At 33.5% G+C, this 23,007-nt stretch overlaps 3 protein-coding genes, 2 non-coding genes and 1 pseudogene across 5 annotated transcripts; 3 read left to right on the plus strand and 3 right to left on the minus strand.

Annotated features, from left to right (window-relative positions):
- The first annotated feature begins 673 nt into the window (after positions 1 to 673).
- Positions 674 to 3,198, plus strand: LOC146908454 (putative UPF0481 protein At3g02645). The gene has a single exon (XM_085725909.1). It carries the CDS (start codon positions 822 to 824, stop codon positions 2,001 to 2,003), a length of 1,182 nt encoding a protein of 393 aa, XP_085582035.1. The 5' UTR covers positions 674 to 821; the 3' UTR covers positions 2,004 to 3,198.
- LOC146908455 (putative UPF0481 protein At3g02645) lies at positions 2,051 to 3,198 on the plus strand. The gene is made up of 2 exons (XM_085729271.1): positions 2,051 to 2,061; positions 2,099 to 3,198. Exons 1-2 carry the CDS (start codon positions 2,051 to 2,053, stop codon positions 2,982 to 2,984), a joined length of 897 nt encoding a protein of 298 aa, XP_085585397.1. The 3' UTR covers positions 2,985 to 3,198.
- A 3,977-nt stretch (positions 3,199 to 7,175) lies between these two features.
- Positions 7,176 to 14,307, plus strand: LOC146908456 (Transducin/WD40 repeat-like superfamily protein). The gene is made up of 8 exons (XM_085725910.1): positions 7,176 to 8,031; positions 8,130 to 8,422; positions 9,081 to 9,220; positions 10,833 to 10,907; positions 12,630 to 12,720; positions 13,111 to 13,314; positions 13,424 to 13,468; positions 13,843 to 14,307. The coding sequence occupies exons 2-8, from the start codon at positions 8,242 to 8,244 to the stop codon at positions 13,914 to 13,916; spliced, it is 810 nt and encodes a 269-aa protein (XP_085582036.1). The 5' UTR covers positions 7,176 to 8,031; positions 8,130 to 8,241; the 3' UTR covers positions 13,917 to 14,307.
- Positions 14,308 to 14,872: 565 nt separating this feature from the next.
- Positions 14,873 to 14,945, minus strand: TRNAK-CUU (transfer RNA lysine (anticodon CUU)). The gene has a single exon. It is a non-coding gene; the product is annotated as a tRNA-Lys (tRNA).
- A 1,804-nt stretch (positions 14,946 to 16,749) lies between these two features.
- LOC146908458 (methylsterol monooxygenase 1-1 pseudogene) lies at positions 16,750 to 19,288 on the minus strand (annotated as a pseudogene).
- A 2,049-nt stretch (positions 19,289 to 21,337) lies between these two features.
- On the minus strand, positions 21,338 to 21,409 carry TRNAD-GUC (transfer RNA aspartic acid (anticodon GUC)). The gene has a single exon. It is a non-coding gene; the product is annotated as a tRNA-Asp (tRNA).
- Between the last annotated feature and the right edge of the window lie 1,598 nt (positions 21,410 to 23,007).

The raw sequence follows: 23,007 nt of genomic DNA on the forward strand, positions 1-23,007 counted from the left end.
ATAGCTCAACTTAGTAGACATAATTTTCATTGTAACTATCATATCAATATATTCACTTTAATATAGAATATACTAAAACAATCATCACTGATATAGAATCACTTTAAAAATAGGATGTATTATTTGACATAAAATAGTGGCAATCCTTCAATGAACATATGAATATACAGAGTGTTACACAAACACGGATATGGGAAAGGACATCCTAGTACCCTACTCATATGATACCCATTGTCATCCCTACTCGTGAGATATTCCTAAAAAAAAATGGTTCGCTGTATATAGTACCACTCGTTATACATTAGATAAGAATTTTTTATTTTTTTATATCTGGGAACGATGGTAATAAAAGCATTTTCCTTTTCAGTTAAAAAATTGGATCTCGCCATTAAGCTTAGATTGCTCGTACCGACCAGCTCTGAAACAAGTCCATGAGACAACAACCAAATATCCATCTTTTAACACAAGATCCAATCTACGTAAAATATAATATAGGCAAATTGGATTTAAGAAAAAGAAAACTACTCCTCTTAAATATACAAAAATTGGAGTTTGTATCACCTAACAACCACAAAATAAAATACATAAAAATGAAACCACGTGGGAAAACGATTCATCCGAGGTGGATTCATGAGTAGATATTCAAAAGGACTATACATGATAATATAATACCATATCAACAACGACCATGGTTATTAAGAAATTGAAATTTAGGAGACTTAGAAGACTTGCATCTCTTATATATACATCAAATAAATTGGCTAGCTCAAAAACACACAACAAACTAGCACAAAAGAAATAAAAATAAAAATAAAACCAAGATGGCCTCTAATGTAACACACTATGCCGATGATACATGGGTGGTAGATATATGCGAAAATCTTCTTCAAAAAGTGGAAGAGTATCAAAACTCACATGATAGAGTGCTGGTAAGTGTGTCACAAGTCCCCGAAACATTGAGATCCTCCAATCCAGAAGCTTTCATCCCTCAGTTTGTAGGACTTGGTCCATATCACCATTACAAATCTCTCATCATGGATGATAAATTGAAATTAGATTCATCCAAAAGAGCTCTCAAACACTTCTTGCACCTTGACACCAATATACTCCAACAACGTCTTAAATCCATTCTCTCACACTCATATATCCTTGCTTTCTACCACATTGATGTATGCAAAAATTATAATTACCAAACCCTCTTATACATGCTCACTGTTGATTGCTTATTCTTGTTGGGTTTATTGCATAGAGCTTCAACACCAAAACCTCAACAAGAACACTCTTACTTCTTAACCGGAAAACATGGTATTGCCATGGTCAACTCTGCCGGTGTAGAGATGACCATGGACTCTATCATTAAAGACATTTTCATGCTTGAGAACCAAATTCCTAGTTGTTTTCTTAAACAAGTCAAAGAAGCAGTCATCATCACAACAAGCAATTGGAAAAACAATAATGGAATTGAATCATCACAAGAAGAAGAAGCTTATCAAGATCTTGGATCAACCATGAAACTTTTTTGTGTGAGACTTTGTCCATTTGTCCATGAATATAAACTTTCTAAAGTTCCACTAGACCATTATCATTTGTTGGATCTCATGTATCATTTGATTGTACCTAATGATCCCGATATCCAACTAGCTCAAAAGCCTGAAGTCAAACCTCTGTCTCAGCAGGTTGATCATCCTAAAGACCATGATAATGAGGTCCCATTAGCTCAAAAGATTGAGCTTGATACAGAGTCCAAGCCTAAGCCTCCATCTCAGCGTGTTGATCATGCTGAAGACCATGGTTGTGACCATTCGTCAGATCTCACGAACCCTTTGATTGTGCCCGATGATCTTGAGGTCGGAGTAGCTGAAGATCCCGAGCACAAAATTGTGCCTGATGACAAAACCCAAGTCAACACATGTTGCTCTGTTTGTGGTAATTTACTTTTTAAGTTACTTTTGTGTATTGTGGTTGTTTGCATGATTATATATTGCGCAATGCTATATCTCTAGAAAAATAACATCAAGAATTCTTCAAGAATAGAGAATAGCCAATCACAATGCACTATTTGCCACAATTCAAGGAGGTGTGGCTGAAAAATATGAAGTGGACAAATAAATCATCCAATTAAAATTTGCCAACTATTTCTTGAAAAATTCTTGAAGCTATTTTTCTTGAGAAGTAGCATTTTCCTTATATATTTTACAATTAAATGGATATTAAAAACTTTATTTAGTTTCCTTAAATGGGCGTTACGCCCATTTGTGAAACTGTTAAAACTCATTCACCCTTTTGTTGAAGCATTATATCTTTTCTTATCCGAGAACGAAAATAATATTTCGTTCATTAAACCGTGGACAAAATTGGTCGGAGAAATTAAGAAAACAAGTGAAAACATTGGAAATGAGGATTACTCAACACATTGGGACAACAACACAAAGGTAACAATCTCATCTGTGACAGAACTTCACAATGCTGGAATCAAATTCCAACCGTCAGATAAAGTGAAAAATGGAATCTCATCCATTGCTTTTGATGAAATTAAGTGTCAATTTTGCTTGCCCGTTATCAAATTGGATGTGCATTCAGAAGTAATCATAAGGAACCTCATGGCTTATGAGTTATTGATTAAACCGAACGAGTTAATCTTCACAAGGTACGTGGAATTAATGGGGGCTATTATAGACACTCCTGAAGATGTAAAATTGTTGATGAATGAGAAAATCATTGACACTGAGCTGAGTTATGAAGTTGTTGCACAACTTTTTAATGGTATGATGGGAAAATCGACTAGGCCAACAAAGGTACAAAATTTGGATGAAGTGATTAAAAACGTTAATGCTAAGTTCAAAAGTACACAAGCTCAAAAAATGGCTATGATCAAGTACATGTCTTCTTATGGAAAAATGTTGACAGCTTTGGCAGCTATTGTGTTTTTGGTTTTGACTGCTGTGCAAACATATTGTTCTGCATTTGGATGTGCTCGTAATTAACTCAAATTTGGTTATGAGTTCAATGTAAGTTTTAGTTCATCTTTTTAATGTTCTTGAATAAAAAGTGTATGGGTTCTCCTTCAACAAAAAGTGTATGGTCCTAGTCTTTTTTTGTTGATAAAAAGTCTTGGTCTTTGGAAATTTAAATTTGATTGTACAATGGTTTTAATTTGATTGTCCAATGTAATAAAGTGTGTTAATTTGGGTATTTAAATATTTTTGTCAAGACCTCATGTGACTCGTTGCAAAGCAAGTCTATTGGTATTTCTTTTTAAAATAATGGAGTAGTAATTTTACACGTTCAAAAACCAAACAAAACTAAATAATATGGGGGAGACTTTGATCAAATTAAGTAATAAAAAATTGAGAATGGTTGTTAAGTTTTAAAAACAGGCCAATTTCTTTCTGCACCTATAGTATATAGAGCTGTAAATTGATACTCATACCATGTTGTAGACTGATGCGTCGAGTGACGGGAGTTGAACCAATATACTCCCTCCGGTCCTTATTATAAGAAAAAACTGACTTTTTAGGTTCATAGAATAATTAATGTATCTTATTGTAAATATGGACTAGATACATCATTTATACAATGAACCAAAAAAATCAATTGTTTCTTATAATAAGGACCGGAGGGAGTACTTTATTTTTCTTGAAGGACTGCACAACATAATATTTGGAGCTTTGCAAAAAAAAAAAAAACATAATATTTGGAGCTCTTTAAATTCTACTCCCCCGTTTCAAAATGAGTGTCGTTTTAGGTGTTTACACACATATTAAGAAATGCAATGATTAAAAGAAAGATAATGATTATTTTACCAAATTATCCTTATTAACTATTGGTTAGTTTTAAAAATAATACTTTGGAAGTAGTGTGCTGAATATTAATTGAAGGGTACAATTGAAAAGAAAAAGTTATTATTGCATTGGAAACTGAAAGTGACATTCATTTTGAAATTAATTTTTTTGGCTAAAACGATACTCATTTTGAAACGGATGGAGTATCTTTCTTGTGAAACCTAAACGAAAAAATTACTCCATTACCAACAACAACAACAATAAAAATTTAAAAAACTATAAATAGAATGAGTCAGGATCCGTTGACACCAGGTGTCAACGGATTCGTTGACACCAAATCTCAACCCTCCATTTAAGTTTGATCAAAGGCCCTTAATTCTCAATTAATGGTCTCTAGAAATGGCCAAATTTATTGATGTACTGAATCTCACTCTTTATTTTTATTTTCGGCAAATGAATCTTGCTCTTTATTAATCGTATATTATTCAGTGAAATCTTGTTTGTGCTTGCCGATCTCAAATTACACAATTAATCCTTACTGGCTCATGATTTTTTCTTGTTTCAGCAAATTGATTTTTTTTTACACAATATTATTGTTCAGTCATTGAAAAAATCAAATTGAAAACATTGTCTACTAGGGGTGTTCGCGGTGCGGTTTGGTTCGGTTTTGAGCAAAAAAGTCATCCAAACCGCGAGATAAAAAAGCATGCGGTTTGGTTTGGTTCGGTTGATTTTTAAAAAGTCATCCAAACCAAACCAAACCAAACCAATGCGGTTTGGATTGGTTCGGTTTGTGCGGTTTATCACGAGATAAAAAATATTACATTAACTCTAATATTGCCAACTTGTTACAAAATAAACATAGGACATTTTATTTTGATGTTTATATGATAAAATATTAGGTAAAACTTATATAAAAATAGGTAAAATTAAGAAGAAACATAAGCATAAAACAAATTATTGGGAAGTAAAGAAAACAAATTCATCATTGGAAATGAATTGAAAGAGTTGGAAAGGAATTATAATCGAACCTGATGGTGCAACGATGGAAAAATCGAATCAAAAGAGATTATTCTTGAGCTAGGTAATTGGGCTAGTACATATTTAAGTAATATTCATTATTCTTGCGGTTTGATTTGGTTTGGTTTGGTTGCTGAGATGCAAACCGCAAACCGAACCGAACCGCGCGGTTCAGTGCAAAAGTCATCCGAATTCATCCAAACCAAGTGCGGTTTTTTGCGGTTTCGGTTTGGATTGGTTTGGTTTACGGTTTTTCTATTGGGTTGGTTCAGTTTTGAACACCCCTATTGTCTACATCTCCTTGCCCTCTTGGCTAATAGTTCGTACAGCACCGAAGACAATTTTTACCAAATTCATGATAACCATGATAATTTGAGAGGAATATAGTGAATGTAGGACTGTGTTGGATGAGTTTGCTTCTATCTATTAGTTTATGTGCTTAACAAAGATTGAATTCGGTTCAAAAAAATAAATACTCCTGGGATTGTATCGTTCAAAATTAATTGAATATATATAAAATTAATTGTATGATTTTGATAAATTGGAAAACCCTTTAAATTGAATTGGGGCAAATTTTTCAAGTCAAGAGAAAAATCAAGAATTTTCTTTACAAGGTATGAATAGATGTGATTGTGTAATTGAGATCTGAGAGGATAACGAATAGACTTTCAGATTAGGAGGAAAGAGTTTGCTCAGCAGGGAAATCAAGTGAAAAAGGCTCACGAGAATAAATTTAATAAGCAATTATGTACCTTTGGATTAAATAGATAAACGGTCAAGATTTGGTGTCAACGAATCCGTTGACATCAGGTGTCAACGGATCCTAACTCAAATAGAATACCTCAATTAGGGCGAGATCAGCGGCGGATCTTGAGTTATTATATTAGGGGTGTCAAATATTAGTAGAATATATATTAAACAATTTCAAAAATTTACCAGAATTATAAATTGTTGTGGCAGTTTGTTTGTTTGAGTGTTACTTGGAGTATAAATACGTGAAATTTATCATAAAAGTATCTTAGAAAGATAAATAGCCAAAAGGCGTGAATATCACAGTCAAACGTCCACCGCCTTCAGCCTTCCAATAACTTCAAGTAGCGCAAATCTTAGGGTGTGTTTGTTTCAAGTTTATCAAATTTATTCCTGGGAATAACGTTCCTTGGAACATAAAGATGGGAATTTTATTCCAAGGTATTTAGAAAAAAGATGTTTGTTTAACATTATAATATTCCTGGGAACCATGAAAGTAGGATTTATAATAGGTAATTACTCATGAATTTATTCCCATCTCCATGGGAACTCTATTCCCACCCTTTTCTTTGGGAAAAATTTTCTATTCCCAGGAACGTTTTATACCCGGGAATAAAATTTAGTAAACTTGTAACAAACATAGGCATGTGTATTTCTATCGTTTTATTCCCAGGAATCTACAAATATAACTTGAAACAAACGCACCCTTAGGTCTAAAAGGCAGACTTGGTAAGATATACTCCATCCGTTCCTAATTATAAGTATATTTGATTTTTTAGGTTCATTCAATTAGTGATGTATGTGATTCATATTGTGGATACGAAAGAAATGTATATGAACCTAAAAAGTCAAATTTGCTTATAATTAGAAATGGAGGGAGTATGTTTGTTTCTAGAGAAACTAATTGCATTCTATCTATACCAATTTTCTAAGTGGATACGAATAAATGTAGTTGAAAATTACTCCATCCGTCCCATAATATAAGCAAAAAAAATTCATTTTCTTTGTCCCAAAATATAAGCAAAAAAGACAAACTTTTATCCTATTTAATCTTGTTTTTTTAAAAAATCTCTTTTCCAAGAAAAACTTTTGTTTATTATCATAAAATTAAATGTAAATTACATTCAATTTTCTCTCTTTTTCATTTTTTCCATAACCAATAGCCAACGAAAATTGTTTTTATATTTTCCCATGAAACTTTTTCCAAAGAAAACACGCAAAACTATACTCCAAATTATTATGTTTTGGTTTTCTTAATAAGTGTGATTTTTTTATTTTTGCTTATAATTTGGGACGGAGGAAGTACATGTCATGGTGATTACTGAATTCAAAATATCAATACATTATGAAATATCTTGTGGATACTCGTCTGTTATGGCATATGGGAACTGAACAAATTAAATTGTGGAGTCTAAAAATTCGACACAAAGTTAGAGTTTTCCTTTGGTGAGCGGCTCACAGTTGTCTTCCCCATAAGAGAAAGGCTACAAACCAAGGCGTGCAATGCTCAAATATGTGTTTTTATTGCGAGGACTCGTTTGACAATGATTGACATGTTTTCTTTCGTTGCAAAAAGGTTGAAGAGGTGTGCGCTGAAGATTGCTCGTGGGAGTTCATTTGCTATAAGTTTACTTCACTAAGTTTGCAAGAGTTGTGTCTGATGTTGTGTTGATGCTTCATAGCCAATAGGCTTGCAAGAATTATTTGCTAACACAAACCTCTTCCCTTTAATCTGCCCTCTTACAGTGTCTCTCATGCTCCCCCTTGCCATTAGTTTCTTCGTTTGTGTTGCTGAGAATAAAGAGTCTCTCCCTCCCTCGTCCACTTTGATTAATTTTATTGCAAAGTGGACATGTTCTATTTTTTAGTTTAGCAGCATAAGCTCTCCCCCTTCCTCCCCTCCCTACACAAAGCCGATTCACCTTGAACTGGAACATGCATCCAAATTCCAATCTAAGATTGCAGTTTGGAGGGGGGTTTGATGAATTTTCTAGCATTGTTTATGATACGACATAGTTAAGCAATATGCCTCTGCCTACGAGAAATTATACTGAAGACATCATGGGCTTAGCAGCCACAAAAATAGTTTTATTCCACAATTGTAAAAAATGTTCAAGTGAGGAAGAAATACCACTGAAGTTGTGGGAATCGGGAAAACCACTAAAGGCCAGCCAAATGAAATCAACTGCAAAAATAGCATTTCACCCAAAATTTATTTTTATGCCTTGTTGTCACTAAGTAATTACATTTGTTGATATGTATTTTTCATCTAACATTCGTGTAGACTTCTCTGAGTATGGCATAGGACTTCTAGGTGTTTAAATTGTCTTGTTTTTAGTTTTAACTTGTATGAGCATTTGAACATTATTTACAAAACTTTTCTCTTACAATCTTATGATATATAATATGTGCAAACAGCTTGTGCTGATGGAGTGGTGAGAGTATTCAAGTTGGAGGATGCTTCGAGTAAAAGTTTCAAGTATGTGAATTTCAACAGCCTCTTTATACATATACATATCGACTTAATGTCAATCATATTCTATTTGCTTAAATTTTATTTTCTCAACGACTTTGCAGGTTTCACAGAATTAATTTGCCTCCTGGAGGTCCTCCAACTGCAATTGCATTTGCTGATGATGCATCCTCCATTGTTGTGTCATCACACAATCTCACTGGTTGTTCATTGTACATGTATGGTGAAGAGAAACCTAAAGTTTCTGAAGATAAGTCACAAGCAAAGCTTCCTCTCCCGGAGATTAAGTGGGAACATCGCAAAGTTCATGATAAAAAAGCAATAATTACTATGTTTGGAGCGTCCGCTACTTATGGCAGTGCTGATGGAAGTGCATTAATTGCATCGTGTTCAGAAGGTATCTTGATGTTATCATCCCACATTAGAACATAAAAGAAAATGTGTTTTGTAGCTGAAACCTTCACACTATTTAGTGGTCAAATATCTAAGGTACAACTTATCAAAATAAAAAATCTAGGGCATAAGGAAAGGGAACATAAATTTAACAGTATACTCTATTTTAAACAATTTGTTGACTTTTACCAATACAAGCCATTCTTTCTCCTCTAGCTACTTCCGAGTAAAATCCAACCTCCCTTCATAATTGTTGTATACTTTTAAAGGGAGATTGGATTTTACTTAGAAGTAGCTAGAGGAGAAAGAATGGTTTGTATTGGTAAAAGTCAACAAATTGTTTAAAATAGAGTATACTGTTAAATTTATGTTCCCTTTCCTTATGCCCTAGATTTTTTATTTTGATAAGTGGTACCTTAGATATTTGACCACTAAATAGTGTAAAGGTTTCAGCTACAAAACACACTTCTGAATTAGATAAATGAATTGTGAACTAAATTTTAGTAATTGTATGAGGTTTGTGCCGCTCCCTAAAATAAATGCTCTGTTTTTTACTTTCACTGGGAATTATTTGTGAAAATATGCAATCTATTGTTACACCACAACATAATGTTCAATATGACTTTCTACAATCTCTGTCCTAACATTGATTCCAAATTCAGGAACGGACATCATTCTTTGGCATGGAAAAACCGGGAAGAGTTTGGGGCATGTGGATACAAATCAACTTAAAAATAACATGGCTACTATATCACCCAATGGACGTTTCATTGCAGCTGCAGCGTTCACTGCAGACGTTAAGGTGAGATTTATTGTATAATTCTATTTAATTTATAGGAAATGCTAACAAGTTCCCTTAGGGCACTTGTTAAAAAGCTCAAAGTAGAAACTTTGTCTTGAAAATTGTGTATTCAATCTATTGAAATATTAAAAAGCAACTTTTTCAACATAAAAATTTAGCAATTGTTTCCATTTTTAAATCCTTAACAAGTGCCCTTGGGGGGGCACTTGTTAGCATGACCCTTTATTTATTTGGACATGCTAATCTATTTAACGTATACGCGCATAGAGACTCACACACACACACACACAGCTAGTCGCATGCGCATCTAGTATGCAATAGGATGGAGCCTTTAGGCTGACTCTCCCGTCTTTTACTAGCTCAGGTTGTGATCTAGATTTAGTCCGTGTCTTCAACTCAGCAATGCGACTGTGCCACATTAGGTTTTAATCTATTTGGTTCTAGCCTTGAAAATGTTCTCCTGCATTTATTTATTACAATTCAATTGAAAAAGAAATAAGCAACATGGCAAAGATGCTAACTGATTCATGATATTCTGTTCATGCTTTTGAATATCCAATCACCTCCCTTGTCTAGTTACCTTTTTATGCTTCTCTATCTCTCTATGCTTATGTGCCATTTTTTATTTTAATTTTATGAATGGTTAATATGCAATCTGGTCCCAAGCAATTTTCTATCTTGGTCAATGAGAAAAATAAATTGAAACTCAAGATGTTGCTTTTTAGTTTTGAAGTAGAAAAACAAGCGAAAAGGAAAAGGCTGGGAATATGAAAAAAAAAAAAAAAAAAAAGAAAAGAAAAGAAAAGAAAAGAGAGAGAATAAGGGAAGTGAGGCCTTCAAACAGGATCTTTGAAACTGTCCGAGGATGGTAAACAACTGTAGATAGTTGCTTATTGGCATCAAGAGGGACAGCTTCTAGCCTCACTCCCCCCCACCAATCCCCGTCACACTGTATTCACTCTCGGGCCCAAACCATTTCTGTTTCTATTTCTCAGCATTCTGCTCAAGCCAAACCAATGCACGAGACAATTTCCTCTAATTGGATTCCACAATGAGCTTCGTGTGACAGACAAAAGCACTCCCTAGCGGCTAGTAGTCACTAGATGGTGCCTTGGCATGCCCCTATTAATATGCCTGAATTTTCACATTTCACCGAGAAAGATTATATCTGCATAATACCTGGGAAGGTGGAAAGATAAAAGGGGGTGGTGGGTAAGGGAACAAGGGAGAAAAAGGATTGCATTAGGGAGGAAGTGACCCTTAACAGGAATGGTTGAGATAGCAGGCCAATAGAATAGATTTTTGCATCTGTTATCGTCTCAATGTATTTATCTCAATCATCTCATCACTTAACGAAATTCCTGAAATGGCGAGGGAGAAAACTAATAATGATAGGAACTCGATACACCTATTCTATTGGAACCGAAACTGAAATACGTGTATCTGTCTAAAAAGTTATTTATGCCACCAAATTTAGATAATGCTGCAAAAGGTTGTAACACTATTGAGGACTATAAATAGGTGTATCTGTCTAAAAACCTATTTATGCCACCGAAAACTGATTCACTGTTATTTATATGTTCTTCAGTATTGCTTGTTTAATGTCTTTCAGGTCTGGGAGATTGTATATTCAAAGGATGGATCTGTCAAAGAAGTTTCAAATGTTATGCAGCTTAAGGGGCATAAGGTTTAACTTTAACACTACTATTTTTGAGTGATTTTGACTTCTAATTATGCCTAATTTTGACACGATGAATAGATTTTGCAAGTAAAAAAAAAAGTTAAATATATTTTCCATCAAATGCATTATATTTTCAATTAGGTTATTTTTTTGACAAAATGTGAGAGGTATGTTATATGTTTGTTTTCATGTATGTTATTTTAAAACAGCTAACATTTGCTTTCTTAAACAAGAACATCTTATCTTACCCTGTACAAAAGTGAGGTGGGATATTGGGAGACCGATTTCTTTAAAAGAAATCAAGTAGAATAGATGGCTTTGCATAAATTGTAAAGTTATACCTGGAGAGAGCTTCACTACCTCTGAAGTACGGACACCTCTGGCATTAGGCATGTCCTGGTGTCCGACAAGTGTCCCAAAAAAAATTTCTTCTCCGCTTCGACACACTTTAACACTCCTTAGACACCTCTCGAACACTTCTATGGGAGTTAGAGACGTGTCGAAGTAGTGATGATCAATGATGGGGATGTGGACATTAAATTTGATAGCATTATTTTTAGCTCTTCAGTTAAGTAGACGGATAAATGGAGGTGAAAAATTGTCATATTTTGTTTAAGAACTTTTTTGTAATGAACCAAGTTGCTTAATTTAGATCTACACCTATATTTTAATTCTCAATTTAGATTTTTTTTTTATAGATAATGTTCATATTTTGTTCAATTATATTAAGAGAAATGATATTTGTACAACTATTACTTTTGTACAACTTTCTCTCTCATACTCACATTATGTTTTTATTCTCTCTCTTCCTTTTTCTCTCTCTATTGTTTTTGACCAATGAGAAGAGAGAACAACAAAGTTGTCTCAATAGTTGTACCAAAATGGTTGTCAAAATATCACTACTCTTATATTAAATATATATGTATTGGACTATTGGTGTCGCCGTGTCGGTGTCCTATGTTCTTAAAATTAGCAGTGTCGACGTGTCAGGTGTCTGTGCTTCATAGTTCACTAACCATCACACTAACTTGGTTATGGGTGTATGAGTTGAGAGAGTAAATAAAAATGATCATGCTGGGGTTTGAATGATCAAATGGTTGCATTTGGAGGTTTTTAAATAAAGGAGCTTTTAGAAAAGGGTTTTGGATGAGGGTGTTTGGAGGCACAAAAACTGCCAAGGTTTCAAGATACTTAGAGAATTCTGACCAAAGTATGAAGGTTTTTTAGGGGAGTACACAAGTGAAAACATAAAGTTAAGCTTCGTAGGAAGTGTTATAACATGACTGGTCTTAGATAATGTCGAAGAAATGAAGTTCTTTATTCCGTATCTATTAGAATAAAGGTTACATAAAGTTGCAAATATTATAGGCAGAATAAACTCATAAACCATGGAAAATACAAGGGAGACGATACTCAGGTTTATGAAAATCACGTTTTCGAAAATTATTTAATTTTATGCCAGAATCTTCTTCTATGGAAGCAATATAATTGCTACAATGTTTTTACTGCTTTGACCTTATTATAAATTTCTTCATGTTCTAAATCAAATGTATTCAGTAGTATGACTAAATTTGTTTACGAACATACTCCTTTCTTCACGGTGACATTGTATAACTTCCTCAAGAAAATGAGACAATTTGTTTACGAAGATACTCCTTTCTTCATGAGGTCTTCATTGTAATCTATGATTTGATGTGATCAATGATTTTATTACTTCTCTTTGTTCAGAGTGCTGTGACTTGGTTATGCTTTTCTCCAAACTCTGAGCAAATAATCACTGCATCCAAGGACGGTTCCTTAAGAATATGGAATATCAATGGTAAGCAAAGTTTGAAGATGATTATTTTTCACTCGTCAAATTGGTTTTATTTTCTGTCAATCCCATGCCCACCCAGTAACCTGCAGTGCAAAATAGCTTAAATGTCAACAAAAGATATAAAACATTGCTAATGAAGAATTCAAAGTTGTACTTCCATGCGATTTTAAAGCTGAAAATGGACTCTTTTTTTTCTTCCACAATACTTATTTTCACTGGCCATAGTTCAAGAAACACATGTTAATGGATTGATTAATATGTCCTCTCCCTCGTGGGGTTGAGGCAAGGGTTGAGATTCTTATAGAAATGTTCATAATTCATTTGTGCCACCTGAGGGGATGGGTTATTAATTATGTCATTTCCTCTCACTGTACTTGTCTCTGTATCTTGAAGTTCGCTATCATATGGATGAGGATCCAAAGACACTGAAGGTGTTCCCAATTCCTCTTCGTGACTCTACTGGTACTACACTGCACTATGATCGCCTCAGTATTTCACCTGATGGAAAGATTTTGGCTGCAACCCATGGTTCCACATTGCAGTGGTTAAGTGTCGAGACTGGAAAGGTTTTGGATACAGCCGAAAAAGCCCATGATGGTATGCCCAAGAATCAAATCTTTTTTATTTCCTACCAATTGCAATTAAAAAAAATCAAACAATTTTCCATTTACGACCTTAACTCATTGATTATTTCCTTCACTTGCAGGCGACATTACAGGCATTGCATGGGGGCCTAAAGCTATTCCTATGGGTAAAGATGCTAATATTTCTCTACTCCTTTTTTTATTTTTCATGTAATTAATTGCTCCCAACTATTTTTGTTAAATGTTGGGGGCTAAACAACCAATAAATACATAAGGACAATTTTGAGCCGTGGGTAGGATCAGTTCAAATAAATGTTGTGCCAAATCTGGTTCATGTAGTTTGTCTTTGCTATGCAGTGTTAGAAGATAATACAAAATTTTGTTGATAACCTTACGGTTAATATGATTTTAAATGAATGTGTTCATATCTCCATCACAATGATGCCTAGAATGTATCGCACACCTCTACCAAAAAATAAAAGAATGCATCGCACACAACCAGCATGTAATTTTCCGTATTAAACACTGTTGCCTTTTGCAGGAAATGAAAAAGTCTTGGTTTTAGCGACAGCTAGCGGTGACAAGAAAGTGAAATTGTGGGCAGCTCCATCGTGAACTACTAGTGCACCATATGCTACTGCTGACAACTAATACATGCTTAAAGAGTGTTGCTTCAAATGTTTTCAGCTTTGCTCTCTTCTTCTCTTTGTTTCAGTCCTTTTACAAAAGGTGCACTGTATCATGGAAAAAGATGAATGAGAAATTAAAATGAGCTGAAAACAAGAGTAGTCCTTATGTTGCTGCTTTGACTCTGATCTTTTCTAATTTTTGTGACTTATGAGTTGTACAAACATAGATGGTGTTGTTGGTTTTGAATTTTGATTGTGCTTGACTTCTAAATAGCCAATAATTAAATGATGTAATGCGAGAATAGTGTATTATTAACTTTGGTAGAGGAAATATTGGACATGTTGCTAGTTCTTATACAATGTACTTTATTTAAAAACTTTTTTCATTTTTATTTACTGTACCATGGTGCGGGCATTATTCCTTTCAATTTTCAAATCATGAAATGCAAGTGATGGTTGCATAGGCAAATAACCGGAAATCTTGGTTTTAACTACAAATACTTATTTCAGATGACAAGAATTGCAATGAAATTCACTGCATGAGTGTTTTTTGATCTAAGCCACCTAGAGGAGCTATTAGTTCTTTGATTTTACATTTTACATATTGAATTAATTATTTTGAAAAAATTATGTTAAATTTTATATTTGTTTTTGGGAAAGATAGATTTTCTAAAAAATAAATTTTAGAAAACTGAATTTTGTTTTGGTAATGATGTAACCTTATTTTCAAAAACTAGATATAGCTGTCTATACAAATTTCTTTAGTTCTACGGTTGAAATTATTTTCTCAAAAGTTGAGCCTTTAATTTAATTTTGTATATTGTTAAAATTGATTATGTAGCAGAAACGGAATTCTGGGTGACGCGCACTTAACAAAGGCACTTTTTCGGCGTGAAAATTATGTAGAAAATAATTAACAAAAAAGCTTTGCCAAAAAAATAACGCCCACCGTGGGGCTCGAACCCACGACCACAAGGTTAAGAGCCTTGCGCTCTACCAACTGAGCTAGACGGGCTCGTTGGTATAATCTATACTACAACCATTTTATACCTAGACGTATCAAAGATATGATGATTTTTATAAAATTTGTTAGATATGTATGGAGGATTGGAGATAAATGAAAAGTCAAAAATGAAAAAGGGGTACAACACTGGCCGACATAGATTATATCTTAAACGTGTTTATTTTTGGAGTTTCTTAATTTTTCTAAGATTTCTATCAATTTGAAAGTATATAGAGGTAGAGGTGTAACAATTCGGTTTAATTTAACTTTTAGTCAAAATAGTATCAAAACTAACCAAATTTACAACGGTTTGTTCAATTTTCAACGTTTATTAAAAGTAAAATCGTACTAAACTAAACCATGATCTATTTGCCTTAAAATACAATTAGTTTTTATTTTTCTTCAATATTCTATGCTCATATATTACCATGCATACTACATAGTGAGCCACAATCACAACAATCTAATGATTCTTATTGCATGTTAACAATCACAAGTTCACAACAATCTAATGAGAAGAGAAACAAAACGAATAAGAAGACAAGAGTACTGGTGTATTTGAATATCAGATCTGGGTTAAGTCTAAGTGACAATAACTAATGAGAGTAAATATTAAAATAGTGTATTTTTTCCTTGGATAGCAAATATTGCAAAAAATAACATGTTAGTAAGTCAACGGTTTGTTTCATCGTTTCAGTAGACTTTAAAATTGAAAATCGAGAATCGGTCCAATCTATTTTAATTTTCTTTGGTTGGTTCAGTTTTTGAATCGAACTACAAAAGATCGTGTAATTTTGAGTTTGGTTTTTTGGTTTGTCAGTTTCATCGATTTCATATGAAATCCTTGCAACCCTATAAACTACCTAGTAGAATTGAATGCTATCATATTTCAATTCTAATTTATAATAGTAATACATTCAAACATGCGAAAAAAATTATGTTTATAAACTTAAATTACTGAAAAAATTTAACAAATTTATAATTTTTTTGGTAACAAAGCTAAATCAAAGCAAAAACAGAAACAGAAAGAAAAGGGAACAGAAACTAATCAAGCTCTTAGGGAACAAATTTATAATTCAATCCAAAGTAAATATTTAATATAATAATAGAAATAAAAATATTCATATTTTGTTAAGTAAATCAACTAAGTAGGTCTAACAAATTGGATTTTTACCAGTGACCTATCCTTTTTAGCTAAATAGGTTTTTTAAAAAAAAATCTTAGTCTTCTTTGCTTAGAGAAAAGTCTAACCTAGGCCTGATGTAGGATATGACGTAGGCCCATGTCAGTTGACCTGACTATACTCAACGCTTGTTAGTACAAACTAAATTTAAAACAGTTTAAAGCAGTTTTAAAGTTGTGGTAATTTTAAATTAGATTATTTAAACAATGTTAGAAAATTTCTTCTAGAACAAAAAAAAAAAAACAGAGAATCTCTAAAACATTTATGCATGTCCAATTAAGTTAGGTTATTTCACGGGACTACCAATACATTATGCATGTCTTAAGTTTAATCATGATATTATTTTACCAGCTTTAAAACAATCATTACTCAAGTTATATGTAGAAAGTACTTAACACTTTTAGACAATCGAAATATAGAAGACATCAATCCTTCATTGGGAAAATTTAAGCAACATTCATTCCTGTCCTGGCATGAAGCTTATTCTTTGAACAATAACAAAAAGAAATTTGAGTCTCACAAACTTGACATAGTGCCAAATTATTAGCAAAGTAACTAGATTTTTCAACTAACTAAATTATTCAACCAATCAATCATATAGGGAGTGCCAAATTCCCTGAGAGCATTAAACAGCTAGTCCACCTTGTAATTTTGGGAGTTGAAAGTGCAAGTAGGGGATATTTTCTCGTACATCCTCTTTTTGTATTGGTACCCGTGCAAATATATAAGTAATATTGTTGTGTTCATTAGCATTTGGTAAAAACAGATACAGTAATTTTAAAGTATAATAAAATAAATAAAATAGAAGATGAGGGTTACCTTTTGTGTCCCATAAATGTAATCACAATAGGTAAATACTGAGGCAAAGTTGCCCTGACTTCTTCCACCAACATAATGATGGTAGTCATGGTATGCAGGACCTCCATAGAATGGCATATACTTTGTAGGACTCCAAGGTAATTCATACCTATAAATATTAATTAACATGTTACAAGATGGCTAAGATTTAGGTCATAAAAAAGGCTAAGATGTTTGAAAATGCTAATTAAAATTCAATCGAGAAAAAAGAAATACACAATGCAAAATGGCAAGTGTTAGGCCCGGTGCTTTACCAGTGCAATAAGACCTTTGCCATAGGGTCTCAAATTTAGAGGAGCTTCAAACTTTCAAAAAAATATATTAAAACTTATACCGATGGACAAAATCAATCACTAAATATCATTTTTCCGTAGGTATAGATCTGGAAGACAACAATGTTTCTGTAAATTATCAATTGTCCGTAAGTATTCATGTATTTAACTACAACTTAATTGTCCGTCACTACAAGTAATGTTCTACTTTTTTTCTTCCAATTATTTTTAAATAAAAATTGTCAAGATTATTACAAGACCTCCAAATTGTTGGGGACGACCCTGCTGAGGGTCGGATTGAATCAACGACACTCCCATCAACATAATGATGGTAGTCATGATACGCAGTACCTTTAGACATGACAACGGGGCGGGGCGGGGGCGGGTTTTAACATACCCGGCCCCGCCCCCGTTTCACTCTACCCAGCCCCGCCCCCACCCCCAAACCCGGCGGGGATAGAAACTTTACCCCCAGACCCGTCCCCAGCGGGGACGGGTTTCCCAGCCCCGCCCCCGCCCCCACCCGCAAAAACTGTACAAAAAAAAATCACAGTAAGATTTTTAAAAGGACATCGAATGAAACTTAAATTTTCCTACTATCTAAACATTTTCATTCATGGCATTATTTAAGAACCATTTTAAAATATTAGGCTTTATCATGTAGATCGAGAAAGAATATATGTGCCAATTTCTTTCTTTATATCTCACATCATTGTGGTCAATCTTCCAGTTAAATTTGAGACATCTTTAGTATTAACTTCTCTTTATAATCTTCATAATTCAGTGAAATAATTTATGTCATTTAGCATGTGCTCTAACAATTATTTCCTTCCATTTTCTAAGTTTCAAATAAAGGTTATGCGGCTGCTAATTTTCCCTTCAATCTTCAAAACAATTATTTTCATCCTTTGAGTTATACGGCTGAAGAGGAAAAGAAAATTAGCGTTTTCAATTTCCTTCTCTTTATATACACCTGCTAATTTAAGTAAAATAAGGATAATAAGGTAAATTTGTATATACGGGTGCGGGGCGGGGGTGAGCATCCCCCGACCCCGGCCCCGGCCCCGCATGAAAACTCCGGGTTTTCCCCGCACCCTCACCCGGACCCAGTTGATTCGGCTTTTCCCCGTTAAAATCGGGGCGGGGGCGGGGGGACCCGGCGGGTGCGGGTTGTGTTGCCATGTCTAAGTACCTTCGTGAATTGGTGTATACTTTGTACGTAGGACTCCAAGGCAATTCATACCTTTACATGTTAACATGTTACAAGATCCTAGGATTTAGGTCATAAAAAAAAAGGCTAAGATTTTTTTTGTTAAGTAGTCTAGTGGCTAGAATTCACCTTTTTCAAGGTGAATAAGTGGGGTGTCCAGACTCAAACCCAGACCCCTGCATATAATAATGCATGTCCCTACCAATTGAGTTATACTCACGGGGACAAAGGCTAAGATTTTAAATGTGTGGTATGAAAATGTTAATGAAAAATCAAACGTGAGAAAATAAATACACAACGTAAAATGACAAATATTAACATTGTTAGTTTTTATGTTGACGGTGGAGATCAAACCATTGACCTCCTTATCGGTCCACTCCACTGCTGCGACCAAAATCATCTTTATATCCCATATATGCATTTTCAGTAATATTAAAATAATTTTAATCACAATAATAATGAATGTATTTATATAGTTACTTAAAAAATGATCAAACTCTTACCCACTATGTGTCTCAATGGCTTCTAACTGTCGCAAAATGAACCATAACCAATAGGTTGTTATGTGCCCTGGAACTAGTGCTGGTCCAAGAAATGCAAGGAAACCTAGTATCAAAATCTCAGACCAATGGGCATAAGGTGCTGCAAGAGCAATAGGTGTTTTGTATTCATGATGAACTTTGTGGATATTATCAAATGCCCATTTGTTATGGAGCATCCTATGGAACCAGTAACTTACATAATCTTCAATAATAACGTAAACTACTAAGTGCCAAAACAACTCCCAGCCTGATGGCAATGGCAAACCTGTTCTGATCCCAAGCCACTGCAAAAAAATATGTAAATCCCCAGTCAATATTTATAACATTTAATAGTGAAAACCATAAAATTGTAAAACATATTTGAGAAACTATGCATAACTAATGGAAAAAAAAAATGCAACACATTGTTTTGGCGAGTCAAAGATTACTTAGGGATAAATAAGAGAGCAAGGGCTTGTTTTATGTAACATAGTAAGAAAGGGATATGACAATCTATCATATTTTATCATATTCATGGTTAATTTGCCAATTCATGGTTAATTTGCCAATTTGACATACTAGATCTTGGCGGAGGGAGGTTCGGTGAGTGTATTTTGAAAAAAGTTGGGAATGGTAAGAACACTTTCTTCTGGTCTGAGCCATTGGTAGGAGCATAGATGGTTTCACCGTCCGGTGACCCCGGGCACTTGCCAGGGTTCAATCGACACTTTATTTATATATGGCACAACCCAATAGCCCATTAGCCCACTATATATGGTACAACTCAATAGCCCATTAGTCCACTTAAAAAAAGAAAAATTTGGGCAAAATCTGAAAATTCTCAAATGCAAAGAGGCCTTGGAAAGGGCATTTACCTCATAATTTTATATACATTATGTCCGAAAAATGACCCTGTAAAATAAAAAACATATATTCTATCATTGTAATTCGAGTTTCTTCTTATTTTTAATCCTATAATATACGCGTAGTATAAAAATGTGACATAGATGTTGAATTTTTTTGTGATTTTTTCCATACATATTTAGCACGTTAACATATAGCTTTACACAAAAAAAATTAAATTTTTTCGACAAGGAACAAATTAATTATGAATTTTTATTCCCCATAATTATGAATTTCTTAAACAATTTATAATTAATTTGTATCTCGTTTAAAAACTATAAAATTTCATTGTGAAGGTTTTTATCATGTTCTAGTCATGCCTACAAAATTAGGGAACTAAATTTGACTTGTGAGCATACGCTTACTCGTAACAAAATTTCAATTTAGCACGTTTTGGTTGAAAAATTAAAATAAATTGAAACGACTTCGAAATGCTATGAAACTTTACATATCATTTTTATAGATATCTCTGCAAATAATTAGCTAAAGATTTGATTTATAGGTCGAGATTTCCGTTTTTTTGATTTTTGAGTTTTTGACACTTTGAAAATTCATAATTAATTTGTCGTTTGTCGAAAATTTATAATTTTTTGTGTAAAACTGTATTTTAACGTTCTTAACACGTCATATTTTGCGATAAATTTTTTGCCCATATGCTCTATAAAATTTCTGGCTCCACCACTGTGTAGGAGGGGTTCCTTTGTCGGTGAGGTTTAAGCGGTTATATGATTTATCAGTCAATAAGTCATGTACGGTGTATGATATATTTGTGTTCGGGTGGGAGGAATGTGGTGAGGCCTGAAAGTGACGGAGGCGATTGTGGGACTAGAAGGAGGAGATGCTAGGGGAATGTTATATTGATTATAGTTAAATCGTAGTTATGATATCAATGATACACTAGTTTATAGAGGATGACTTCTAAACTAGTTTTTAGCTAATAGCAGATAAATTAATTGATTGAATTTATAGTGTTTGATTGAATTTATAGTGTTTAATAGAATTAGCAGTTGAAGTAGGTTATAAATATAAAATTACATAAAAAGTGTACATTTAATTAATAATTATATTTTTAGACACCAATAGAATTAGCTTCCAAATCCATCATCGTGTAGTTAATATCTTCTAGCTATATTATATACCTTTGTTTTGACTGTTATTTTAAGAGTAAAAAAAAGTGGTTTGGTGGTTTCAAATTCCAATTGCTTGCTCCAGAATCATTTGTTAAAATGAAAGGTGTTTTAGGTGGTTCATGTGTTAATATATTTGAGGTTGTGACCAACTTATCTTTCTTTAAGAGTATAAGTATCATTGTGGGGTTTAAAGGCAAATTTTGAATCAATTTGGGCCAGAAAACGATGGTTTGTTTCAACAATTTTAGGCCCACTTGCTGGGCTCTTTTATATGGGCTCAACACAAAACGAACCAGAGAACAATAAATATAGAAGAAAAAAAAAAAACGCCGTTGCCGGGGATCGAACCCAGGTCACCCGCGTGACAGGCGGGAATACTTACCACTATACTACAACAACTTTGATGTTATTCGTCTGAAAATTCAAATACTTATACCGCTAGTACTGTTATTTTCAGATTTTTGAAGAATGAATGTAAAGGCCAGAAAGAAAAAAGGTGAGCATTGTAGTATTTTAAATCCATCTAAACTAATAATCAAACTAACGACTCTTTTAAGTAAACTTTATAAATCCTAAAATATTTTATAGAAGGCTAAGAAAAAGATCTTTTGAGTACTACATTGAATTGGACCATGACATATGTTGAATTTTATCCAGTTAGTTAGTAATTGTTGGAAGCAAAATCGGTTCCTTGATTGTAGAATATTTTTGAGGATGGATATCAACTTTGAGGGCCTTTAAGATAACAAATTATGTCATGGAACTAGAAGATGTCTGCCTAGTTTCGTTACCAAAGAAAGACTTTACAAATGGTTAGATTAATTGTTGATCTCTAATGAATATGCCTATTTTACGATGTTAATGAGACTGGCTTTGATCACCACCACTAAGGAGTCCAATTTCTATCACAACTATGCCATATGTCTTCAATAGAAGTGAATTAAGAGTAGTATTATTGATAGTAATATAAAATGACCAAATTTTGATTGACTTAAGACTCTAATTTGGAGCAACAAATCTCAAGATTCCTTAGAGATAAGTAAATCCCAATATAGTTTGAGGTTAGCAATTTCATTCAAAGATATTAGGGTCCGTTTGGTGTGCATGATAGGATAGAGACATGATATGATAAAGAGATGGATAAGGATATGATAGGATAGTGACAGGATAACACTTATCATTTCCCATGTTTGGTTAACAAGTGATAGTGACAATAATTTTTTTTTAAGTATATAAGAAATGAAATCATTATTTCAAAAAAAAAAAAAAATGAAATCATGAGAAGGCAGTAACAAGAGATTGTAGAGTTGTGATTTGCCTTCTTCAATCATTAGTTTTTTATTTTGCCCGAAAAGTGGATCATCATGATAACAATTGTAACAAGAGATTAGGAAAAGTAATGGAAAATATATAATACTGTGAATCGATTAGGAAAAAGATTGGGTCTTGAACAAAATCCAAACACAAAAAGCAGGAAATAGATTAGGAAAAATATATTGAAACAAAAGAAGAGATCGATTTCACAAAGAAGTGGATTGTTAAAAAAATTGAAGAAGAAACGAAGAGGAAAATAAATAAATAATAATGTGGAACAGAATAATGGCTATTGTGGGAAAAAAGAAAAAACAGTGGAGTAGTATAGCCGCAGGTGGGAGTCGAAGAAAAGTTTTGGAAGAAATAGAAAACACGCGTATGTAGTTTTATCCTATCATGTTGTTAACCCACCAAAAACTAAGGATAAGAATTACAAAGGTTCAATATGATAGGATTAGAAACAGGTTAAACGTATCCTTTCCTGTTGGTTCAATAGGATATGATATTCTAATCATATCATGTCTTCTTATCATGTGCACCAAACGGGCTCTTAGAGAACTAATTCCTGAGCCTCCCTCTAAAATAGGTTTACAAATCTTATCACATGCATGGTATTGTAAGTTGTAACCATCTTTCTCTTAGATATGTCACCACTCCATATAAAATTTCTTATCCATCTTTGA

This window comes from Medicago sativa, chromosome 7, assembly GCF_051527215.1.
Source record: "Medicago sativa cultivar Bolivia chromosome 7, Bolivia_mono, whole genome shotgun sequence".
NCBI lineage: Eukaryota > Viridiplantae > Streptophyta > Magnoliopsida > Fabales > Fabaceae > Medicago > Medicago sativa.

Bases quoted from the DNA above. Each gene is read 5' to 3' on its own strand.
- LOC146908454 (XM_085725909.1), top strand. From the start codon at position 822: ATGGCCTCTAATGTAACACACTATGCCGATGATACATGGGTGGTAGAT.
- LOC146908456 (XM_085725910.1), top strand. From the start codon at position 8,242: ATGTATGGTGAAGAGAAACCTAAAGTTTCTGAAGATAAGTCACAAGCA. The intron at 9,221-10,832 runs GTGAGATTTATT...AATGTCTTTCAG, and splicing joins CGTTCACTGCAGACGTTAAG to GTCTGGGAGATTGTATATTC. The intron at 10,908-12,629 runs GTTTAACTTTAA...CTCTTTGTTCAG, and splicing joins TGCAGCTTAAGGGGCATAAG to AGTGCTGTGACTTGGTTATG.